Source organism: Carcharhinus amblyrhynchos, chromosome 7 (genome assembly GCF_965287045.1).
Source record: "Carcharhinus amblyrhynchos chromosome 7, sCarAmb.v2.hapA, whole genome shotgun sequence".
In the NCBI taxonomy this organism is placed as follows: domain Eukaryota; kingdom Metazoa; phylum Chordata; class Chondrichthyes; order Carcharhiniformes; family Carcharhinidae; genus Carcharhinus; species Carcharhinus amblyrhynchos.
The window spans coordinates 42392999-42419794 of NC_137330.1; the positions used below are offsets into that span (position 1 = coordinate 42392999).

A 26796-nucleotide genomic window follows, 5' to 3' on the forward strand; every position below is an offset into this window, starting at 1 on the left:
CCTTATCTCTGTGGAGCTTAGCTTGCTGGTTCTATCAGGCCCTGCCCCACCAGAAAACATGCACAAAACATGCCCCCCACCCCCCACAACCCTGGAAAAGTATCAGGATCAGACTAAAAAGTGCATCTTCTGATGTTTTTAAGGGCATTTCTGCCCAAGTTGTATGAGTCACTGATTCTTCCTGGGTATCTGGTGTAAACCTGCATATAAGTTTGATAGTGGTCATAGAGCAGTGGTATATTGAGTGAGAGGAAGTGAGTGCTAGCCTTTCTAGTTTATGTTTTGGAGTACTTGTTGCCTGGAATCTTTTATAACCATGTGAGCACAGTCAATGGCATCCTGTACCTGTCTGAATCCGGAAATCTCAGCAAAGCCCAGTGGTCTGGGGTCCTGGCTAGCTTAATCTCTATTCATGTTGAGTAACTGTGACCTTGGCAAAAAAAAAGCATCTGTGACTATATGAACGCAATTCTGCATGAACGCTTGAGAAATCCCACAGATGTCCCCAGTGGAATCCTGGAAGGGGCCACTGGCATAGAAGATCAGTGTGGCAGTTACTTTGAAAACCAGCAGCAATGGGTGCCCACCCATTACCTTGACACCAATTCTTGGCCTGAGTGTGTTCGTGATCTGTAGTCCTTTTGGTACCTTGCCTGCTTTCTTGCATCTTTGTAAAAACTTGATGTCTGTGTCGATATGCGCAATCTTCTTGGAGATCCTCTCCACTTGGGGCCAACAGTTTGTGGTGTCAATGGTAGTCATAATGTGGAGATGCCGGCGTTGGACCAGTCCAATGCTGGCATCGCCATACCAATTCTTGGGCCAGAATTTTAGATTGTTCACATGGGTGTGTGCCTGACATAGAAGCCTATGAAATTGTGCTGGAAGACATTGAGTGCACTTCCTGATATCACTGCACACTTGCATGATATTTTGTTCTGCAAATGTGCAAGATGTGCGCATGCCAACAATCAAGCAGACAATTTAGTCCATTAAGGGTCCAATTGAAAGCATTTTTATATGGTCCATCTACTTTTAAGATTGGATGGCAGGCTGTTCAGCCAGACGGCCTTTACATTTTAACCCTACCTCAAATGTAACCTCAAACCAGGGCTGGATGAAATATCAGCGCTGAAATAATATTTAAATTATTGTCCAGGGACTGAATTTGTGTCTGAACGTGCTACGTTTTATCATTGGGATTTAATTTGCATAGCTCTGCAGTCCCTGAGACAGGGGAGGTGATGGCCTAGTGACATTATTAATCCAGAAACTCAACTAATGTTCTGGGGATCCAGGTTCGAATCCCACCACTGCAGGTTGTGGAATTTGAATTCAACAAAAAATATCCGGAATTAGGAATCTACTGATGACCATGAAACAATTGTCAGAAAAAGCCACTAATGACCTTTAGGAAAGAAAATCCATTGTTCTTACCTGGTCTAACCTACATATGACTCCTGACCCAAAGCAATATGGTTGACTCTCAACTGCCCTTTGAAATGGCCTAGCTAGCCACTCAGCTCAAGGATGACTAGGGATGGACAATAGATGCCAGCCAGCCAGCGATGTCCAAGTCCCTCGAGTGGATAAAAAAGCTCAGTTGCAGCTTTGCCCTTGAGGGAGTGCATTACAAGTGCCAGCCTGCAGCCTCCCTTTTCTTAGAGCCCGCACTCTTCCGGTACTCCCAATAATGCTGTATCTTTTTCAGTGCGGATTTCACACTGGCTACCCGGTAATTGGCTAGCCAGTGTGAAACTGCAATCCGGGCCAATCGCTTTTGGAAGCACATCTTGCATCAGCTTCCAGGTCATGGAGAATGTGGCAAATGTGAGTCACCAGACCCCAGGCCATGCGGAGCCATGACACTCATTGCGAACGGGAGCCGAAAAACCACAGCCAATATTTCAATTCAAACGTAGCCAACATCATGCTCAAAATGCCACACCAATGAGAGCAGGAGGAGTTTTATCTGACGTCTGAACTGACAGTAAACAATGCAGACATTTGAGCTCAAATGTAGAAAAAAGTTCAATTTCCACCATCATTGATGGGAACCAAATAACTCCCTAAAAATATACACATTTAAAAAGGCTGACTACAGTAGTCTTGTACTTTTCCTAGCCACTGATCCAGTGACAGATACCTTTGTCGGTTGGAAGGGCAAAGAGGATGTTTCACTTTACAGGGGGCAAATTACTTCAAGAGCAGAAGAAAGAAAATATAACAACGTGAAGACGTTTCTGATGAAATGTCATGTTTTTCTAATCGTGCTTACTAATAGAACGTACACTTTCTTATTTAAAGTGTTTGAAAGCATTTTGAGAATTTTAATAATTGACTATTCATTATATTTGTTTAGAATGCAATTATGAGAGCAATGAAACAGTATGCAACATCTGTTATGACTATGTGCAGGACAACTCGGCCGTCTGTAACAGTAGTCATCTGGGAATGGACGAAATAGGATTCTATCCAGAAAATGTCACAAGTCTAACGCTTGAAGGTAATTCATTCAATTGTCTGAACATAGTAGTAACATTCGAAAAGAAAAATACTACTTTTAACTTTACTTTTACAGTGGAATTCAGCATAACCCAGTTTAAGTTTTGCTTCCTTTGTTAAAACTAAATGATGGTACTGTTTAATCTTTCACAACCACTCGATAAAATTATTAAAGTGGGAAAAAAAATTCAAAAGCTACATTCCTCTGATAGAATGTTATATTGTTATAGCATTATATTAAGTAAATATAGTATTAAAATGTTATATTAATATTATAATTATTTATAATTAATATAATTACATTATATTAATGGAGAATGGGATAATGCAGCTTCAAATTTTGAGGGAAATGGCACCATAAAAGCCAGTACAGTTGAGCTGAAATTCCAGATTGTAGGTTTATAACATCTATTTAACATGCTTTAAAGAATGTTTTAGATTTAATAATGAATAGTTTTGGTTATTTTTCGTGATTAAAATGAAAATACCTAAGTATTAAATCAATGTGCATCTTAACATCATTCCAAAGACAGTGGATGGAATTTTTAAATTTTTTTAACTAAGTGTCAACAAAAGCAAAATGTAGCCAGCTGGCTCCCAGCTTTTCCCACCATATATTTTGATACTCAGTCTAAAGAATTGCTGGAAATGGGCCCCACAAATCACACTGGCAGGGCAGGCACTGAACGATCTCTCCATTAGAAGCCTCCTCTACCAGGCAGTGCCCCCTGCCTCACATCTGCCTTTGCGTAGCCTCCTCCAGCCTTACAAACCACCTGAGATCTCAACGTTCTTCCAAATCCAGTCACTTGTGCGTGCCAGACTTCCATTGCTCCACCACTGGGACTGTGCCTTTAATTACACTTTAAACTCTTAAAATCCCTAGCCAAACCTCTCTGCCTCTCTTACCTCCTTCAAAATGCTGCTTAAAATCTACTCTTTGCTTGAGCTGTTGGTCTCCTATCTTAAGATCTTTTTATTTTGCTTCATGTCAAATCTTGGCTGATAATGCTGGTATTTAGCTCTTTGGAGCATTATAAGGAGCTGTATGAATGCATGCTATAGCTATTGTTGTTGGAGTGGGGCTTCAACCTACAACTCACAGGCCACCCTGAAATCAAGGTGGGTGAGTCTTGCAGAACAGCATTCCCCTGTTGGCCTTGGCCACGATATTACAAGCCTTGGGCAGCCTTGCCAGTAAAAATCAGGGCCTGAGGGTTAATAAGACATTGCTTTTGACCAGTAAGACACTCCAAAAGCTGTTCACTTTTGCCTCCTTCTCTCACCTGACCGCGCCTGTAATACAGCCGATTTTATGATAATTAGGCCTGATTTTCAACAGGCCTTTGGCTGGCATCTTTGGGCATGCATTCCTGGCACACTGCTCACATTGACTGCTGACAGTGTCTATTACATCCTCCTCCCATCGCACCACCCCCTCCCCCCCTCCCAGACTTTCTCTGCCCTCTTCAAATAGCATCTTCCCATGACCAGTACTTCCCCAAACAGAGCACTTCACTTCATGTCCACACACTCAGGTCTTGTGAGCTTGCCAGCTCCCAGACAGTCTCCTTCCTGATCAAGGATCACTGCTGCCTCTTTCATTCCTCTTAGTTGGGGAGCTGCCTGGAGGCAGATATTAAGCCAATATTTTAAGACCCTGTTCACCAGGGAGGTAATTTAGGGGAGACGATGTCCTAGTGGTATTATTGCTGGACTACTAATCCAGAAACTCAGCTAATGTTCTGGTGATTCAGGTTCAAATCCCATCATAGCAGATGGTGGAATTTAATAAAATTTTCAATACAATTTGATTTAAAAAATCTGGAAATAAGAATCTGCTGATGACCATGAAACCATTGTCGAATATTGGAAAAACGCAACTGGTTCATTATTGTCCCTTAGGGAAGGAAATCTGCTTTTCTTATCCAGCCTGTCTTATATGCAACTCCAGAGCCACCACAATGTGGTTGACTCTCAACTGACCTCTGAAATGGCCAAGCAAGCCATTCAGTTCAAGGGCGACTAGGGATGGGCAAAAAATGCTGGCACAACCAGCGACCCATATGTCCCATGAATGGATAGAAAAAAGTTATTATGTGGAAGGGAGGCCTTGAAGTACGGGCTGACCAGATTATTTATGAAGAGCACTCCAGCTCTTCCTAGACCCTCAGAAATAAGTTCAAACTTACATCTGCTGGGCCGCTTCAGGCTAACCAACCATGTTGCTGATTGCTGAGTGCATGGGACACAGCGAATTAAAAGAGCCATAGCTTTCATTTCAGACAAGTTGTTGGCTAAGAGGCAGTGGCTGATCTTTGGTATTAAGGTCCCTAGCATGGGTCCTTACTGGTTGTTCAAGAGAAAATCACTCATTCTTTGCTTTCTCCAACAGTACAAAAACTTTTAAAATTGAACTTGGGCAATGCCTAAGCCCCGTTTCTTGATTTGTTTGTTCTTCTGACTGACTTTTATCCTTAACTATTAAGCTTCTCAATTTCAGCAATCAATAGCATAACAAAGGCTACAACAGCTATTATAAATAGCAAGGAATAAATATTATTCTATTTGCAGATTTCGTGCCAACGTTTTAAACTTAAGCTTATGTGCACATATGTAAATCCAAAGCATTGGAGATAGTGGTCAGTCAAATAATGAGGTTCAGGTTAACAAAGAGTAATGTATAAATATGTTATGAACAAGGCTACTTTGTCTTATTACTCGTGGGATTGATTTGTATTTTATCAAAATATCTAACCTCCGGCACTGTGAACTGTCTCAGTACAATGATCTACTTTGCTGATATTTAAATCAGTTGCGTCAACTCCCACATTGGTTGTCCTGAGGCTGTGTTAATTGGTCTAGAGAGATGATTTGTGCCATGACTGTGGGAATTTACTATCTTTAATGCAAATATCTCTGTGATATAAAGAATGTAAGTTGTATCAAAAATTTTACTGTGACCCCAGCCACATAAGTACAGTGGCACAGTGGTTAGCACTGCTGCTTCACAGCGCCAGGGACCCAGCTTCAATTCCAATCTCCGTCTGTGTGGAGTTTGCAATTCTCCCCATGTCTGCGTGGGTTCCCTTGTACAGTCCAAAGATGTGTGGATTAGGTTGACTGCCCATATTAAATTAACCCTAGTGTCAAGGTGATTAGCAGGATAAATATGAAGGATTATAGGAATAGCGCCTGGATGGGATTTTGGTTGGTGCATACTTGATGGGCTGAATGGCCTCCTTCTGCACTGTAGGGATTTAATGATCCAATGTTTCAATGAGCAGCAGCTCAGAATAGGAATCCTGAGGTGGGAAACTCACTTTCTGATTTCCCAAAGCCTGTTCACTATCTACAAGACACAAGTCAGGAGTGTGATGGCATACTCTTCATTTGCCTGGATGAGTTAGCCTAGAACACTCAAGAAGATTCCAGGAAAAGCAGTCGACTTGACTGGCACCTCGTCCACCAACTTAAACTTTCACCGCTCCCACCACTGTAATGTGCACTTTATACTAAATGTATTGTAACAATTTGCTAAGGCTCCTTTGACTATACTGAGTGGATCACCCATTTTGACCTCCTCTTGCAATCCCCATCATCGCAAACTGGCAGGCTTCAGCAATTTAATTCACTCTGTGTGATATCAGGAGGTAACTGAAGGCCCTGGATACTGCAAAGGCTATGAGCCCTCAAAACATCCCAGATGTAGTGACTTGTGCTGTAGGACCAGTCATGCCCCGACCCAAGCTGATCCAGTACAGCTATAATAATAACATCAATTTATAAATGTAGAAAACTACGCAGGTAAGTATAACCTGTCCATAAAAAGCAGGGCAAATCCAATCTCACCAATTACTGCCACATCAGTCCATAGAATCACAGAATCCCTGTGGTGCAGAAGGAGGCTATTTGGCCCATCAAGTCTGCGTAACTCTCCAAAAGAGCATCATATCCAGGCTCACCTGCCTCCGCCCTATCTCTGTGGCTAGTCCACCTAACCTATATGTCTTTGGACATAAGGGACATTTTACCATGATCAATCCACCAAACACAGCTTTGGACTGTGGGAGGAAACTGGAGTGCCTGGAGGAAACCCATGCAGATACAGGGAAAACATACAAACTCCACACAGACAAGGCCAGAATTGAACCTTGGTTCTTCGCACTGTGAGGCAGCAGTACTAATCATTGAGTGTAAGAGATGCCTGGTGGCACAATCAGCAACAAAGTGATGCAAGAACTTGACGACAATGTTATTCATCAATAATTTGTGCAACGAAGCTCAGTTTGAATTCTAGCGGGGCCATTCAGTTTATGATCTCATTTCAGCTTTGGTGGAAACATGGCTCAAAAGGTAAATTCCAAAGGTGACCTACAAATGACCACACTTCATACAAAGGTATCATTAGAATTAGATATTGCTGTTACCACAAATATCTCTCTAGACCAATTAATACAGTCTTGAGATGTGGGATATGTGGGAGTTGACATAATTCATTTAAATATCAGTGAAGTAGATCATTGTACTGAGTCAGTTCACAATGCCAGAGCTTAGACATTTTGATAAAATACTAATCAGTACTGTGAGTAATACAAACTATCAAAGAGTCCTAATGGAGTCAATGGGAATTAGGAGAACTCTTCCCCGACTGGAGAAATAGCTACCATTGAGGGAGGTGTTGGAGTTGTTGGAAACCAATCATTTCAGAATATCACTGCAGGCATTCCTCAGGATACTGACCAAAGCCCAACTATCTTCAACTGCTTCATTAATGGCTTTTTCTCTATCATAAAGTCAGGACTGGGAATGTTTGCTGATGATTGTGAAGTATTCTGTCCCATCTGCAGTCCTTCAGAAGGAGACATACCCAATTAGAACAAGACTTGAACAATATTCAGGCTTGGGCTGTTAAGTGGACGTAACATCTTGCCATACAAGTGTGAATCAATGACCATTTCCAACTAAGTAAAACCCAGTCACCTCCTTTGATGTTTAATGACATTGCCATTGTTGAATCCTTCTGGATTTGTCAGGTTACTCCAGGATCATAGAATCATATTGTACAGACGAGAACTTTTGGCCCATCAAGTCTGCACCAACCGTATGAGAAACATCTGAATTCCTACCTAATCCCATTTATCAGCACTTGGCCCATGCTATGACATGCCAAAAACTCATCCAGGTACTTTTTAAAGGATGTGAGACAACCTGCCTCCCAGGCAGTGCATTCCAGACCATCCCCACCCTCAGGATAAAAAAGCTTTTCCTCACATCCTTTCTAAGCCTCCTGCCCCTCACCTTGAATCTTTGTCCCCTATGAGCTACATCACTAGAAATGCTTATTGTTTTTACTTTCCTGAGGGCTAAAAAAAACTTTAATGTCTACCCTTCGATTGCCAGCACTTTGTTAGATTTTAAAAAGGCAAAATATTAAGATTTACTCTCTTAAATTCCCACACTTACATCAACTCAGTGTCTCACTTTGCAGCTTGCTCTTGCTCTACAGTTCTTTACAGTGCTGGGAAAGTTTGCGGGTTGAAGGTGGGGGCTTGGAGGTTGGAGGTGGAGCCGTCGGAAGATACGGGTTAGACGTCAGGGATATTGGGGATTTGGAGGTCAATATTGGAAAGGTCAGAGGTTGGAGTGGGTGTCAGAGGTCAGGTCAGTGGGTAGGGGGTCAGAGGTCAGGGCAGGGTGCATCAGTGATCAGGGCGAGGGAGCTGGAGTTCAGTGGTCAGAGGTCAGGGATATGGTGGTCAGGGTATATCCCAAATTTTCAACCTCTAAACACCTTGACCAAATATAAATCAATCATAAATCTTCCTAACAGCATTGTGACGGACCTACAAATGGACTGCATCTGTTGAAGAAAGTGGCTCATAAGAACCAGGATCAGGAGTGGGCCATCTGGCTCCTTGATCTTGCTCTGCCATTCAATAAGATCATGGTTGACCTTTGTGTGGACTCAGCTCCACACAGCCACCCACTCGCCATAACCCTTAATTCATTTACTGTTCAAAAATTTACCTATCCTTGCCTTAAAAACTTTCAATGTTTTCAAGGCAACATGTGTGGCCTTGTCAGCAAGTCCCAAGTAAACAATGAATAAATGTTTCAGTGTTGAAAATTTCAGCACTGCAGCCTTTTGGGGAGAGAGCTTTAAATTTTCACTACTTTGTGTGAAGAACTGCTTCCTGTCATCATCCCTATGATCTATCTGTAAATTCAACTATCTCTTAAAGTTATGCCCCTTGTTCTGAACTCTATCACTGGATGAAATAGTTTCTTTACATCTACCCTACAAAATCAAAGACAATTGGTGCAATCTTGTCAACCATTCATAGAAACATAGAAGTTAGGAGCAGGAGGAGGCCTTTTGGCCCTTCGAGCCTGATCCACCATGCATTACAATTATAGCTGATTATCCAACTCAATCCAATCCAATTCATGCCATGCTTCCGTTGCTAGCGAGGTCAGAGAGCTTGGCACCCAGCTAAATCCCTGTTCACTGCAGGGAGATGGGATAATCCCACTGGCGTGAGTGACCTTAACATTCTGGCCAGTAGGATCCTTTCCTAAAGAACATTTGTGAACCAGAGGTTTGTTTATAACAACAAACTGGTAGATACATGATCAGTAAGAAATCTCACAACACCTGATAAAAGTCCAACAGGTTTATTTGGCAGCAGAAGCTTTCGGGGTTTTGTTCCTTCTTCAGGTTCTTCCTCACCTGAAGAAGGAACAAGACTCTGAAAGCTTGTGCTGCCAAATAAACCTGTTGGACTCTAACCTGATGTTGTGAGACTACTTGCTGTGCTTACTCCAGTCCAGCGCTGGCATCCCCACATCATAGATACACGATCACCGTGACAAATAGCACTTTTTAATTAAAGACTAAGGAAATCCTCAGTTTTAGTAATAGGATTTGACTTGCATGTCTCCAGATAATTAGTCCTGGCATTAGAATTATGAACCTAGTAACATAATAACTCCCACGGTGGAATGGAGCCTCAGATTTAAGTCTTTCGGCTGTATTGATAACTGAATTCTGTTCGAAGAAACTGTCATAGCAAAAAGATACATTTTTCCATTATTTCCTTGCAGTTACGGGAGAAGGTACATTTGATATCCTTGAAATTACTAACGGACATCCACATAACACTTCAATTCTTTCTATGAATTTGACAAGAATGGTATGTATATCAGAACGTAATATAATTTGTACAACTCTGAAAAGTAAGTATAATCAATTCCAATTACTTTTGGTAATAAGATGGTCTCTAGTTTGTAAGAAAATTATATATATTTTTAAAGGTCATTAATTTTGACATTTCTATCATTTTCATCGATATCTCAAATTTCTAACTAAGAGATTAGCTAATGAGAGAAAAAAGACACTTATAAAATGAAAGCTCATATGACCTAAGCCTGTGCTGCATTATTTGGCAGTCTTAATCAAGCTGAAGCAAGTAAATCAGAAATGTTCTGAATTTGCATAATGATCCAGTGTTAGAATATTAATAATGGAAGATTTTCTTTGAAAAAACATGTTTTCTTTCAATTATTTACATTACTACAAATATTTTTGAAGTTGGCTGATTTGGATAAACTGTACAATCTTTGTGATATTTATTATTAATTTAAATGTACGTCCAAAACTCATGCCACATGATTTAGGCATGGCCCACGTATAATAATTAGATGTTGTGGGAATAATTTTACACAAAATATCTTCAGCACTGAAAGTATTAATTGAATATTTGATTTGCCCAGCCTATCTGAAGATTAAAGACTGCATGATTACAATATTATCCTTGCTGCATGTGCTTCTAATTTTCTGATTTATTCTCAGTCTGACACTCTGGCACAACAGTTGGCCCCACCCAGGGGTTTCCCCAGCCAAACCATGACATCATGACCCCCAGCCACCTCACACTCTCCTCACCTTATCACTATGAGGCCCCAGACTTCCCTGCACCCTAGGTTTCCAGCACACTGACTGCTTGTCTTCTCACAAGTGGTTAGCACTCCTTCTGGGATTACAGAGCTGCAGGCTGATCCGATTGGCTGGTAGCTCTGCGGGTTGGGACTTGCATCCTTTCGTGAGAGGCAGAAATCTTGCCTCCCGGCACGGAATGCTGCTTAAATCATTGTGAAGCAGCCTGTTTAGTGGGCATGCATTTTCTGCCAAATTTTCCAGTGGCGTGATGGGAATCCCTGTCATCAGAAATTATTTTCCTATGTTTCTATTTTTCCCTGATATCAACCTAGTTATTCATGCCCTTTGTTCAATTCTCTGTTTCTTCTTTGCTCTCTCTACTTATTTACCCAAATCAACATTCTTAAGCACACTGATTCCCACGTCCTCACATTTTGGCTCCTATACAGCCTGATGTCATTTTCTAGCAAAGCTTATTGCAAGCAATAAGCACCTCATATTCCTATTAAACACTTTACAGCCTTCTGGACCTAACACTGAGTTCAACATTTCAGACCAAATCTGTGCAAGTCTTAATCTTGTTTTTCATGCTTTTTCTTTCAGAGAGAATTGTTCATCATTCTGCAATTCACACTCACTGTGGACAAATGCCTGGATTCTTGTAAATGCCATTACCACTCCCTTTGCTTTTTATTCCAATGACATCTTTGTCAGTTGATCTCTTCTGCCTTCCAGACTATTCCAGATCTTCTCTTTTGACCTTTCGACCTTTTCCCCCTCCTCCTTTCAACACATAACATTCATTAAATTTCTACTGTCCTTCAGTTCTGAAGAAGAGCCGTATCTAACTTAAAATGTTAATTCCATTTCTGCCTTCACAAATGCTCCCAGACCTGCTGTGTATTTCCAACTCTTTGTTTCTTAGAATCCCTACAGTGCAGGAGGTGGCTATTTGGCCTGTCAAGTCTGCACTGACTCTCTGATGGAGCATATTACCGAGGCACTATCCCCATAATCCCATGTATTTACCCAGTTAATCCACCTAAACTGCAGATTTTAGGACACTAAGGGACAATTTACAATGGCCAATCAACCTAACCCACACATCTTTGAACTGCGGGAGAAAACCCACTCATATAGGGAGAATGTGCAAACTCCATGTAGACATTTATTCAAGGCTGGAATCGAACCCGCATCCCTGGTGCTGTGAGGCAGCAGTGCTAAACACTGTGCCACCATCTGTGATTATATTGCTTTTGTTTTAGCATAACTTCCTTGCCTTTGTCACTTACACTTCTATTGAAAAAGTCAATGCGATTTTAGCAGCTTCTCCTGTCAGCTTCAATGATTTGTGTGGGTAAATCCAAGGTCTCTTGCGTCTATACCTGTTCTAAAATTGTTCCATTTAATGTTTCTCCTCTCCTCATTATGTCAAAATGCATATGTAAAATTACAACTCAAACGATCAATTCCATGATCCATGTGAAATGAGAAATTCCATGCGGCTCTATTGGAAGTTTGGGTGTCTTGATATTATTGTATATTTATTTTGCTTAACATTACTGTGATGTTATTCTGAAAAATAGACTGTTGTTGACAGTATAAAGCAGTAGCTTATTTTAACGGAAGCATTTGAATTATATTTTTGAAAGTAATTGTCATATATTTGCATTGTTTGCAGCTTGCCAGTTCGTACAGTAACATGAGCGGGTTCAAGTGTGTCGAAGTACTTTCATTTCGGTAACATTTTTTTTGGATTGAGTAAAAGTTCATGGGTACGAAGGGGCATTTGTTGCATTGTAATATCTCCTTGACAGTTGTTGCAGGATTTTTCTTCAGCTTCTGCTTCTTTGAGGGTTCTTTCTTTAGATGAAGAGTAGCCAAAGTAGTTCCTCAAAGGTTAGATGAGCTATCAGCAGCTTGGTTGCCAGCCTTTCAGTCTGAGTGGCTACCAACAGAAAACGGAGTCAAAAATGGTGGTCAGATCCTGCTGATAAATTCAGCAGGACTTGAGGGCAACGTAAGCTTCCAGGTTCCCGAGTGCAAAGCTGATCCTCCCACCTCAAACCGCTCTCTCTCCTCCTCCACCTCCTATAAATCGCTGAACCTTTCTTTCAAGCCTTCTAATGACCTTCCTTCAACAGATGTCACCATAGCTGCTGAGTTTTTCCAGCACTTTCCATTTTTATTTCCAATTTGCAGTATCCACAGTAGTTTCCTTTATTTTACTTGAAATAGATTTATTCAGTTTAAAACATTGTAGATATACATCTCCTGACTCTACACCTGTGTCAGTTTGTATCTCTTTTGAACAGAACACATGATTAATAAAAGAAACAAATTAAAGAGGGGTGACTGACAGCCTCTGGTTGGGGGCAAAAAAAAAGGAATTTTAACTAACTAAACCAAAATGGCATTTATGGCGTTGATGATGCACCCTAACCCTGCAGCACCCATCGGTTGCGAAAGGGCTGGAGCACATTGGTGGACACCAAGTGTTCCCTCTCCATGGCCATGTAAGAGGAATTTTCTGAAGGGTGTTCCCCTTGGACTGCCCTGTATTTGTTGAACCTCACTCAGCCAACACACAGACTGCGAAAGACAGAATATATTTAAAGAACAAAAATTTATTTGCTAATACATGCATCAGGAGAGAGAGACACAGTCATTGAGGGTTGATTGTACTCTCTGACCAACTATTCCCCGGTAAAACTGTTACATTATTCTTAACATTTCAATATCCTACCTAATCTCGTCAATCAGAGGGTCTAATTACAATATTCAATATTATTACCCTAGCCAATAACATTCCACCCGTCAACAGGAATAGGAGCTTATTAGCTTATTGTCCACCTAGGTTCCTTCCCCTTTATCAGGGAAACATAACCCACATCATTACCAATAACAAACGCCTGTGATTTTTTTTAATTGTTGAAAGGAGTCACTCTTTCACTGGAGCCTGGGTCTCCTTTATCAGCTTGAGAGACTGCTCCAGCCTTGCTATCCATGAACAAATCCACTCCCATATATACCAGCCCTGTGATTAAACTTGCTTTTCACATATCCAAACACAGATAACAGAAGCTGCCTTTCTGTGCTCCATTGTATTAACAGAACTTGGTCTGTCTATCACTGTGTTTCCCATCATGCTGCATTCAGAACAAAGTTGGTCAAGGGGCACTTACAGTGTTGAAAATACAGGTTAAGCTTATAATACTTGGTTAATTTGTGGATATAAAGTTTATAATATCTTTGCATATATTGTTCCAGGCATATTGTGAATTCTTACTATATAAGGCACTTTATAATTACCTTAACTTGGTCTACTTATTATGGTAAAACTAAAATGAAGGAGCTGATACTAGAATTCTATACTACCCCATCAGGCCACTCGGCTACAGCTGCAGTAGAGAGATAGAGAGTTGGGTTGAGTGACACCTTTAACTGCCTACTGCCTGGACCTATGCATCTCTTATATGTGCTTAAATTAGATACAATCTGTATGTACTTAACTTCAATTGATACAATTAAGTCCTGAGCTAAATAAATTCAAGACTTCTTTTACTTACGTGTTCTTCTTGTTGATGATGCTGAGCATAATTTTGAGAAACTGGTGATTAGTTTGAATGTAACTGTTTTGGCATTTTATCTTACGTTCTCAATAGCACTAGGTTGGAGTTTGCGGGTAAAGTTGTGGAAGCAGCAAAAATATTCACTTGTTCTACCCTTAAAAATAAAAGCTAGCATTAAAATAGAAGGCAGCTATAGTTTTAGAACATTTTGTATTCCATTTTGGGGAACTGTAATGCTTGGGGGAATGCTGTAGGACAGCCAAGGATGTGTTTCTACACTTCCTGGCACCACTTCCTCGTAGAATTGCAGTATTAAACTTTTGGTCCCTCTTTGTCTGCTTCAAAATGTTTTAATGGTCAGAGTATTTGATGCTCCAATCAGGTGAAAATTTCTTCAGAGACTTATCTGATCAATGGGATCTCAACATGTATACACTAGTGTGAAACCCACCAGAGCCACTGAACACCATAGCTTTTCAGTGTTAAAGCAGGTCTGTCCAGTTTCCATCAAGGAGAGGGAGTTAAAATCCCTTCCATTAAGTCATCTTAGTATGAAATATGTTTGGTTTAAAAGGCATTCACATTCTGTATTTTACAGTAAAAATGGAAGCACAGTGGAGTATAACCTTACACTCAAAGGAGAAACAAAATCAGAACCTTTAATGAACCATATCAGAGATGCAGCTAATCTGATCAATCAAACCTCAATTTGGGTGAATATAAGCTCCTTTAAAATGAAGACAACAGGTAAGCACCTTATGCATAAAAATTGAAAAAGACTACCACAATTTCAATCATTGATACTTGTAAATTGTGATGATTGCCACTTTAAGACCAGTCTTTGTGCTAAGTGTCACATAGTCTGAACAACCAATCAACATGTGGATTGGGGAATCTCCCTGATGGGAGGGGTTTTTAGTTCGAAAGCTTATAGGGTAGACCAGGTTGAAGCACGTAGCTAATGAAGCCATCTTGTAAATAAAGTTCATTTGTCCAACTTAAGGAGTCCCCAGGACCACATCTTCACATCTGGTGAGAAAGATAAATGGCCTTTACTCTGTTTCAGGTCTTTCACCCATGATGTTATGTTTTGAACAAAGACTGAAGGAAAATAATATACTCAGTAGAATATTTCTCTTTGGGCAAATATACCCATTTGACTCCTCCCTGGAGACCTAGAGTCAATACATTGAGTGCATCGAATCTTATTTCCAGGCTAATGAAATAGGAATAGAGGCAAAACACAAAGCAATTGTCCTGAGCCTCTGCGGTAGTCAGACCCACAATCTTATTTGCACCCTCAGCCCCAAGATTGTCCGACTCCAAATTATTCATGATGTGGGGATGCACATCTGGGGCAGGCACAGTAAGAAGCCTCACAACACAGGTTAAAGTTCAACAGGTTTATTTGGCATCCCATTCATCAAGTAAGTGGGGGATTCGGTTCACAAACAGGGCATATGTAGACACAAACTCAGTTACAAGATAATGGTTGAAATGTGAGTCTTAACAGGTCATCAAATCTTTACAGGTATAGGCAATGCGAGTGGCGAGAGGGTTAAGTACAGATTAAAGAAGTGTGAATTGTCTCCAGCCAGGACAGTTAGTGAGATTTTGCAAGCCCAGGCAAATTGTGGGGCTAAAAATAGTGTGACATGAACTCAAGATCCCAGTTGAGGCCGTCCTCATGTGTGCGGAACTTGGCTATCAGTTTCTGCTCTGCGATTCTGTGTCGTTGTGTGTCTTGAAGACCGCCTTGGAGAATGCTTACCTGAAGATCAGAGGCTGAATGCCCTGGACTGCTGAAGGTTTCCCTGACAGAAAGTGAACACTCCTGCCTGGTGATTGTTGAGCTGTGTTCATTCACCCATTGTTGTAGCTTCTGCATTGTCTTGCCAACATCTGGGGACATCCTTTCTTGCAGCATATCAGGTAGACAATATTGGCCTAGTCATTCAGTGAGATACCAATTCATTCTGAGAGATTGTGGATTTAGTGAAGCATCAATCAAAATCCAGAAAGAGCCCCAAGCAAATCAATCATGACTTACACTGCTAAGCTGAAGCAATTATCAGAGCATTGTGATTTTGTAGCAACATTAAATAACCTGCTGCAAGATCGATGAACTTGTGGCATGAGCAATGGTGCCAGACAGTGCCGATTCCTTGCAGAAGTCAACATAAATTTTAACTGCCGGTGGAGATAGAGCTGGCCATGGATAGCACTGAAAAAGATTCATAGGAACTGCAAAGTGCACAAAATTGTGATATAGACTAATTAGGCTGAAACAGCTGTGAAGTGGGATATATTTCCTGTCACCCATGGAACAAAAAGATTTGGCAGAGGCAATCAGATAATGATTCCAAAAGAAAGGTTACTGCTGTGGGGATAACCATGCTCCTGAATCATGTAAGCTTAAGGTGACTGAATGTCATTATTGGCACAAAAGAGGACATTTGATAAAATAGTACAGAACAGTGGTTCTGGATAAAATGCTCCTTTGGAGAGTCCATGCAGTCTTGGTGAGCCTAACGGCCTCCTCTATACTGCCAAGATTCCATAAGATGGACGGCATGATAGCACAAAGGTTGGCACTGCTGCCTCATAGCACCAGGACCTGGTTTCAATTCTGGCTTTGGACGACTGCCTGTGTTGGTGTGGGTTTCCTCCAGGTGCTCCGGTTTCCTCCCACAGTCCAAAGATGTACAGGTTGGGTGGACTAGCCAAGGTCTGCGCTGGGTTAGGGGGACAGGTGGGCCTGGGTAAGATGCTCCATCGGGTAGTCAGTGCAGACATGATGGGCAGAATGGCACTGTGGGGATTCTATAAAACTGGTGGCACAGTGGTTAGCACTGCTGCCTCACAGTGCCAGGGACCCGGGTTCAATTCCAGCCAGGGGTGACGATCAGTGTGGAGTTTACACATTCTCCCCATGCTTGCGTGGGTTTCCCCCAGGTGCTCCGATTTCTTCCCACCTGTTGGGTAAACTGGCCATGCTATATTGCCCTTAGTATCCCAAGATGTCATGATGTGGAGATGCCGGCGTTGGACTGGGGTAAACACAGTAAGAAGTCTGACAACACCAGGTTTAAGTCCAACCGATTTATTTGACTTCTTACTGTGTTTACCCCAGTCCAACGCCAGCATCTCCACATCATGACTACTATCGACACCGCAAACTGCCGGATCCAAGTGGAGAGGATCTCCAAGAAGATTGCGCATATCGACACAGACATCAAGTTTTTACAGAGATGCAAGAAAGCAGACTATCAAATAAATCGGTTGGACTTAAACCTGGTGTTGTCAGACTTCTTACTGTGTTTATCCCAAGATGTGCAGGTTAGGGGGATTAGTGGGCTAAATATGTGGTGTTAAGGGGATAGGGCCTGGGTAAGTTGTTACTTTGGAGAGTAGGTGCAGACTAGATAGGCCAAATGGTCTCCTTTTGCACTATATGGATTCTATGATGATTTAGTCAAGACTGCAGCACGGTACCACAATGGTTGGGGGTGGCACAGTAGTTAGCACAGCTCCAGGGCCCTGGGTTCGAATCCTGTCTCAGGTCACTGTCTGTGTGGAGTCTGCACATTCTCCCTGTGTCTGCGTGGGTTTCCTCCAGGTGCTCCGGTCCCCTCCCACAGTCCAAAGATGTGCGGGCTAGGTTGATTGGTCATTCTAAATTGCCCCTTAGTGTCCCAGGATGCATAGGTTAGACGGATTAATGGGTAAATATGTAGGGATATGGGGATAGGGCCTGAGTGGAATTGTGGTTGGTGCAAACCCGATGGGCCAAATGGTCTCTTTCTACACTGTAGGATTCTATGAGTCTATGACTGCCAAGTAACCGATCAAACAAGATGTTAGAAGTTCACAATGTGAAAGAGCCTGACACCATTGATTCTGATACTTACTCTCTCTTTAATCTTAAAACAGTTAAGCTAGACTGTATTAATGAAACACACAGTGTAAATAGGATGCCTCTAAGAATGGAATTGGATACAGGACCATCAGCTACTGTGATGGATGAGCACATATTTCAGCACCTGTGAGAGGATGCCCAGTTATTGAACTTGGAAAGCACTTGTGTCGAGTTGATGACGTACATGGATGAAGCAATAAAACTAAAAGACTCTATAACATACTTGTGAACTATGGACAGCAGTCTGCCCAGCTCCCCATAATAATAGTGCCTGTGAAGAACCAAGCCTTCTGAGCCATGATTAGCATAAAGAAATCGAGTAGAATTAACCTGAGGTGCAGGCAGGGGGATTGGCAGTATTGTTAAGAAAATACAACAATATCTTCCAGGACAAATTAGTCAAAATCAAAGGCTTGCCAGCTAAGATTTATATTGATCCCGAAGACAACACCCTGATTCTTTAGAGCAAGACCAAATGCCTTATGAGAAAAAGTGGATGCTGAGTTAAACATCTTGGAGGAACTATGCATCATCCAACTAGTTCAGGCTTTAGAATGGACAGCATCCATCTTCCCTGCATTGAAACTACGTAAGACCATCCAAGTTTGCTGCGATTATAAGTTAACAGTTAATCAGGCCACTAAGCTGGATAAGAATCCAATTCTGAGCATTGGAGACCTGTTTGCAAAGCTTGCAGGAGGCCAATCTTACACAAAACTGGATATGCATACCACCAACTCGAATGAGAATACACTTCCCGGGGGTATGTCATGATAAATACACACAAAGGCCTATTTCAGTTCACGAGGCATGTCTTTGGCATGTGCAATGTTTCAAAAGGCGATGGAGAGTCTGCTACAGGGGCTACCATAGGTTGTGGTATACCATCATGATGTCCCTATAACTAGATCTATAGAGGCTGAAGCATCTGGCAAACTTAGAAGAGGTGTTAAAGAGATTTCAGGAGGCTGAAGAAGAAAGAGAAATGCACCTTTTAAGCCACTGAGGTAACCTATTTGGGGCACCGTGTAAACGCACAAGGATTACATCCTGCAGAAGCAAAGGTTAATGCCTTCCCCCGCAAACATAACTGAACTCAAATTGTTTTTGGGATGGTAAACTACTATAGACAGTTTTTACCTAACTTAGTGTACTGGTCCCTTTGCCAGGAAGAAGCTTTCAACAGAAAGAAGCAATTGCTATATTCCACAAACCTGTTAGTGCACTTTGACCCAAGTAAAGTACTGATATTGACCTGCGACACCTCTCCAAATAGCGTTGATGCAGTGTTGTTCCATGAGACGGACAACAGCTCGGAAGGTATTCAAAACTTGAGTGCAAAGGATCTTCAATAGTCTTTAGTGTCAAAAAATTCCACTTTATCATCATTTCTAACCACAAATTGCTTTTGGGCCTTTTCAATTAATCTATCCTGCTGCAGTCTCAGCAAGAATTCAGCAATGGACATTAATTCTGTTTGCCTACAAATATACTTCTGAATACTGACCTGGGATACACATAGCAAATGCAAATTCCTTCAGTTGCCTACCCTTGCAAGAAAGTGCCATATGTACTCCTGTATCCCAAGCAATCATCTTAACATTGCATTTGTTAGAATCATTACCAGCCTGTGCAAAGCAGACCAGGAAATGGACAAATCAAGATCCGCTTCTGTCCAAAGTGTGAAGCAACATACTTACAGGTTGAGGCCCAAATTCCTTCGTCGCGCCCACCATTGGAATTCTAGCAGGCGGGGGACGGATCATGTAAAGGTCCATTGAAGTCGGGTGGGAATCTTTAGTTTTCAGGCGAGTGCGGCCGGAGAATCCCGCCACGGGTAAATGGGCTAGTTTCCAAAGGAATGAAACTATTCTTCAACCATAAAAGGAAATTGAGTTGTCAGGACAGCAGCATACCTTGGGAGCCTCTGGAAGTGCATCTTCACAGAAGTACTCAGCAGGTGTTGCCTGCTTGTTGTTTCCAGGTTATCCGCAAATTGATAACTTAGCAATTTTCTCACTAAGCACCATACAAATACAAAGTTAAAGTTGCAACACATTTTGAAGTTGCAGACCACAAAGCTTTGCTCCTTATTCTATGTTTGGCATTAATGAGATGTCTATAACTCCAACGTGGCATTGGTGATAGAAGTGCAAGCCGCTCTTGATGCGATTTTGGTGAAAGTGTTACTGCATGCGTAGGATTATCCAATGAAATTATGCAGAATAACAGTGATTTTATGGCAGCATTGTTTTTTTGGAGCTCAACATTTGAACTGGCATTCCAAGTACAGGTTCAGTAGCAGAAACCAAGCACGCCCCACACCTCCAGCATCTCCGTTCCCCCCTCCCGCACCCCCCCCCCGTTTTACGTACACGTTTGTAGTTTATTGATATTTAATAAGTCTTGCTGCAATTTTAGCTGGGTGGTTTTTCAAATTGCTGAAGTCTGCAGGGAGGTTGAAGGACTTGAACCTGTCTCCAAGAATTCTGCTCAAATGATTTGATCCCTCACATGGGTGCCATAGTTTTTAGTCACCTGAACTACAGCACAACAGGGAGAAGACACAAAGAAAACACAAAACAGGACAGGCTGTTACCACTGAGGCTCTGAACAGACACCACATAAAATCATACAAACCCTATAGTGCAGAAAGAGGCCATTCGGCCCATCAAGTCTGCACTGACCACAATCCCACCCAGGCCCTACCCCCATATCCCTACACATTTACCTGCTAATCCCTCTAATCTATGCATCTCAGGACACTAAGGGGCAATTTTAGCATGGCCAATCAACCTAACCCGCACATCTTTGGACTGTGGAAGGAAACCGGAGCGCCCGGAGGAAACCCACGCAGACACAAGGAGAATGTGCAAACTCCACACAGACAGTGACCCAAGCTGGGAATCAAACCCAGGTCCCTGGAGCTGTGAAGCAGCAGTGCTAGCCACTGTGCTACCATGCCGCCCTGGGTGACCAGGGTGTCCAAGAATCAATTGCCCTACCTAAATCTCAGTAAGGAACAGTGTCAGATGTTTCCATTCCCACTAAGGCCTCCCTCAGTTAAATCTGGCATCTAACCGCAATGCGGGGAAAGGATCATTTTGCTAGTGCTCTGAAGGTGGTCATGAACTTTTATGCATCACTTTTATGCTTTACTTACATGGCGAAAAACTGCAGCATGCGACAGTGCAGAGGGACCTCGGGGTCCTTGTGCATGAGTCGCAAAAACCCAGCCTGCAGGTGCAGCAGGTGGTCAGGAAGGCTAATAAGATGCTGGCCTTCATAGCGAGGGGGATTGAATATAAAAGTAGGGAGGTCTTGCTGCAACTGTACAGGGCACTGGTGAGGCCGCAGCTGGAGTACTGTGTGCAGTTTTGGTCGCCGCACTTACGCAAGGATATTTTGGCCTTGGAGGGAGTGCAGAGGAGGTTTACTAGGCTGATAACGGAGTTGAGGGGGTTGAACTATGAGGAGAGGCTGAATAAACTAGGCTTGTACTCGTTAGAGTTTAGAAGAATGAGGGGAGACCTCATTGAGACATATAAGATGATGAATGGGATGGATAGGATAGAGGTGGAGAGGTTCTTCCCGCTCAGAAAGGACAGCAGGACTAGAGGGCAGAGCCTCAAGATAAAGAGGGTGCAGTTTAGAGCAGAGTTGAGGAGGAACTTCTTCACTCAAAGGGTGGTGAATCTCTGGAATTCTCTGTCCGTTGAAGTGGTGGAGGCTGCCTCGCTAAATATATTTAAGACGCGGGTTGATAGGTTTTTGATAGGCAAGGGGATTAAGGGTTATGGGGAGAGGGCGGGAATGTGGAACTGAGACACGACAGATCAGCCATGATCTTATTGAATGGCGGGGCAGGATCGAAGGGCTTGATGGCTAGATGGCTCCTATTTCTTATGTTCTTATGTAGGCCATTTTCAGGCCAGAGGAGGAGATTTTTGTAACCCCCAAGTTTGCTACCCACTTTTACAAAAAGGAGGTTACTGATTTTCTCTATTTTAAATCTGGATACATTTCATTTTTCTTGCTCAAGAAAAGCAAGTGGAATCAGTACATAGCTTCATTAAGATTGCAGGCTACTCCATTGTGCAGGGTGCCATGGACTGCACACCTATCACTTTGTGGGCCTCCCAGGCAAACATTAAAATGTACTGCACTGAAAGCGATTCCACTCCCTCCAGTTTCAATGCGACAGTATTATATAATTAAATGGCTTGCTGAAACATTTCAAAGGACAGTTAAGAGTCAACTAAATGACTGTGGGTCTAAAGTCACATGTGCACTAGACCAAGTTAAGTGGCCAAATTTCCTTATCTATATCACATGAGTGAACCATATTGGTTTGTCATAAAAAAAACAATAGTTTTCTGGGCATCATTACTGATGATTCAGACCTCTAGGTGACCAATTCCTGCTATATGCTTCCATGATTATAATTGTGATGATGCTGAGGAATGATGTGTTTTAAAAAGCATTTAACAAATATCAATTTTCTTTTAGGACTGGTGCAAATGGACGTCTCCCCAAACGTTTACTATGACAAACCTTTAACTATAAATTGCACTATTAAAGACAATGTAGAAGGCATACGTTGGTTCATCAAAGGAGATGACGATTTACAGGAAGCAATTATTTCGGACCGTCATTATAACTTTAAAAATGGTCCCGTATCTACGTCCATTCTTCATATCAATGCAACTTCAATTTGGAAAGGTAAGCTAAATTACAATAAGATTATGGCATAAATTGTTAATCACATATTGATATTTAACTGATAGTTCCAAGATCCTATGCAATATTTTTCTGACGTCGCTCCACTTTCTGCAGCATTTGATCACTGGGCACTATTTTCCTTTAGGATGTATTTCTATCAGTTATGCTCATTTTAAGATTGCTTTTAACAGCAAATGTCAGTGAGTAAAGAAGATATGTGTTTGGAATGAGATGAATGCAAAAAGAAACACATATACTGGAAATCTTAAATAGAAACAAGAATACCGAGTAGGATTTCAGTCTGACTACTGGTGAAGTTATGGCAGCAGCAGATGAATAGCACCAAGGAAACTCACAGCCACTAACTCATCTAGCTCTTGACAAACTGTCCAAACAAATGTTCCTTTTGCTCAGCCAGAACATTAGCCTCTTTAGAGATGAATCTAGGGTGCCCACCAGTGCCAACATGCTAACAAGTCCAACAGATGCTGCTATTTCCAGAGGGCTGTCAGAGGTCTGCTGGAAAGAAAAGTTGATATGTAAAAAAATACATTCATCCTCTTTGAGAAGCAGGCCAAAATCCAGGTCTAGACCTAGAGCAATTTCATAACCACTATGGCTGAACTCTTAGCATTGCCCGCCCCCATTGTTTCCAAATCTCCAACCGCACCCCCTTCCTTCCTCCCACTCCTCCATCCTCAGTAAAGAGCCAGTTTCTTCCTAAAGCATCAGGATCAGTTTCTGCCCTTCAGTTCTCCAATTTTCTCTTCTTTTTCTCTGTAGTGTTCGATAAGGCATTGCACCGAAGGCTGATTAATAAGATAAGGGCCCATGGAGTCAGGGGTAATATATTAGCATTGATAGATGATTGGCTAACTGATAGTAGACAGAATTTTATATTTATAGCCTCACTCAACCCAAGATTGAAAAATCCTGCCTAAGGTCAACAGACCTTCCCATTGTCCATCCTTTGTCCACTCCAATTTTGTGGTGGGTGGGGCAGTAGAATTCCAGCAAGAGAGTTCAGATAAGAGAGGTATCATGATGGCAACCTGTAACTAGTGGATTACCACAAGGATCAGTCCTGGGGCCACAATTATTTGCAATATATATTATTAACTTGGACGAGGGAAGTGAATGTACTATTGCCACATTGTGGATGACACAAAGGGAATGCAAGTGGTGAGGTAGACACAAAAGGCAGAATTTTCCAATCCCAACTGCCCAGCATGAGAATCATAGCAGATGGAACACAGACCATGCCAAGGTCAATTGACCTTGGATGGGATTTTCCAGTCCTGGGGCAAGTGGGGCTGGAAAATCCTATCCAAAAAGTCTACAGGTTAAGTGAGTGATGAAACATGGTAGAATGAATCTAATTTAGGAAAATGTTATATTATGCACTTTAGGGTAGGAAGAATAAAGGAACTGAATATTACTTAAGTGGAGAAAGACTGCAGGAAGCTGCAGAACAAAGGGATTTAGGGGTTCCCATGCATAAATTACAGAACGCCAGCATGCAAATTCAGCAGGTAATAGGAAAGGCAAATTGAATGTTGGCCTTTATGTTAAAGGGAATGGAGTATTGTTTTAGGCACCAGTTAGACCACAGCTAGAATACTGTGAATATTTTTAATCCACTTATCTAAGAAAAATATACTGTATTAGAGATAGTCCAGAGAAGTACCATGTGGCCTTTTCTTATGAGGAGAGGTTGAATAGGCTGGACCTGTACTTGAAGAAACAGAGCAATTTCAGAAAGTTGTAGATCTAGAGGAGATTATGAAGGGTTAGATAAGTGTAGGGATCTTGGTGTGGAATAGGTCAAGGCAGCAGGTCTTTGAGATGAAGTTTTTAGAGGGTGGAGAGTGTTGGCTAAAATCTAGAGGTGGCAAAGCCATGGGGATAAGGATTTCAGCTGCAGGTAGGGGTATTAGTATGGAGAGCATATGGGGTAAGAATTTCCTCCTGGTGCTCTGGTTTCCTCCCACAAACATGTGTGGGTTCGGTTGATTAGCCATGCTAAGTTGACCCTAGTGTCAGGAGGATTAGCAGGGTGAACATGTAGGTTTATGGGAATAAGGACTGGGTGGGACTGTGGTCGGTGCAGACTGGATGGGTCGAATGGTCTCCTTCTGCACTGTAGGAATTCTATGATTCTGAGATCAACTCACGGTTATTTGTTTCACTGTGGCATGCTGTTTAAAGTGTAATGATCAGCAGAATTTATATATCACTCTCAAGCTTACCTAAAGATTGCAAAATGAAAAGAATAAGTTATTCCCAAAGGAGGACTTTCTTGATGGATATGTGCTAGTTTTTCCATACTTTTACTGAACATGTGTTTTCTTTTGTTTCCTATTGTTTGTCAGGTTATTATTGCTGTCGATTTCATTTTGAAAAGGGAGCGCTGATCCATGAAGCTTGTAAAAATTCAGAGATTTACCTTCTACCTGAAGAAATTACTACATTTCCAGCAGCATATACACTGGAGAAACCTGACCTCAATTTAGAACAGGAAATTAAATGTTGCATCGCTGATGATGGAGAGAATTATAATGTAACATGGAAAATAGAAAACTCTGGTACAAATTTAATTATTTTCACTTTTTAGTAAAGTTTGTTTTCAGTGAAAATATTAATGCTTATATTTATATTTAAACATTCTGCGTGGGTTTCCTCTGGGTGATTCAGTTTCCTCCCACAGTCTGAAAGACGTGCTGGTTTGATGCATGGACCATGTTAAAATTCTCCCTCAGTGTACTCGAACAGGCGTTGGAATGTGGTGACTAGGGAATTTTCACAGTAACTTCATTGCTGTGTTAATGTCAGCCTACTTGTGACATTAATAAATAAACTTAACCTTAAACATTTCATTTGGTTGGGGTGGGGTGGGGGTGGGGGTTCATTGTATTTAAACACTTCCCCTGCATTTGTTTAACGTCTAGTCAAGAGGATGGCTGTGAGAAAGCCTGCGCCAAGATTTTTGAAGGAAGCACTGACCAGGTTGTTGGATCTGGTGGAGGAGAGACAAGCTGTGGCATGAGAGGCATACCCTCAATTAGGGCCAAGATCCTTCAGCAAGATCACCAAACCCTTGAAATGATGGGAAATGATGGGAGTGCTGGTCAGCAAAGGAGTGCAATCCATAGGGGATTGCAGAGTCGTGAAAATCAGGAAGGCACATCTGCCTCACTCCTCAGATTGCAAGACTGACTGGAGGAGTTCCAAAACCTCTTTTCCTAGGAGATGATACCAGCACTGCGAGGCAATCAGACTAACACTGTAAGGATGATTTCCGCAATGGAGATCTTGGTGCAAAATGTCCACTCCATGGGTCAGTACATGAACTCAGTGATGCAGGGCACCAACTGTGTGGTATACTAGTGCATCCATTAGTACCACCACAAGAAGATGACAGGCCATCTGGATCTCATTCCAGCTGCCATTCCATCTCATGGAGGAACTGAGGAGCTCTCAAGCTCTCATAGGGAAGAGGGTCAGGTGCTGCATAGCCCGGTGCCTTCCACTCAGGGGATCCTGGGTGTGTCCAACCCATCTGATGCCCACTTACTGTGACTGACACAGCTCTAGCCACAAACACTGAGGAGTGTGGTACTGTCACACCCATGCTAGCTGAAAGCAGGTCAGAACCCTTCAAGTCTCAGCCCTCCGGAGGGTGCTGCTAAAGTCATCTCAGGTAGTATGGCGTGGCAGACAGTAAGCCGCTTCCATCTCAGCTATGGATCTCGGGGAAATACCAAGACATAGCAAGGTTAGGGAGGTTAAAAAATTATAGCATCACAGCTTGGGCACAGGTGATGTTAATCTTAAGCATTTTGAGTGCCTATTTACGTATTAAATATAACTTTTTGCACCTTCTTTGTGACTCCTTGCTCTCATTTGATGATTGCAAGTCCTACCACCTGTTATGTAAGGGCTGGGTGTTCACTAATGGCATCATTTCCATCTCCTGTCTGTGAGGATGTCAATGATTGGTTATCCTTCCCTCACACTGACAAGATGCAGTAATGCGAGTGTCATTCTGCTACCCAGGATCCCCCACTCCATGGCCAAGTGCATCAATCAACCCATTCATTTGAGGAAGTCTGATCTTAGCACAAAAAAGCCAGTGG

General features: G+C 42.1%; 1 protein-coding gene across 1 annotated transcript in view; it reads left to right on the top strand.

Annotated features, from left to right (window-relative positions):
• Positions 1-26796, top strand: part of LOC145344900 (adhesion G-protein coupled receptor F3-like) — a 64063-nt gene that overhangs the window by 13536 nt on the left and 23731 nt on the right. Inside the window, exons 5-10 of the mRNA XM_080192195.1 lie at positions 2363-2506; positions 9613-9701; positions 12129-12187; positions 14618-14766; positions 22448-22660; positions 25033-25245. Coding sequence (XP_080048321.1) covers positions 2363-2506; positions 9613-9701; positions 12129-12187; positions 14618-14766; positions 22448-22660; positions 25033-25245 — 867 coding nt within the window. The remainder of the gene's footprint in view (positions 1-2362; positions 2507-9612; positions 9702-12128; positions 12188-14617; positions 14767-22447; positions 22661-25032; positions 25246-26796) is intronic.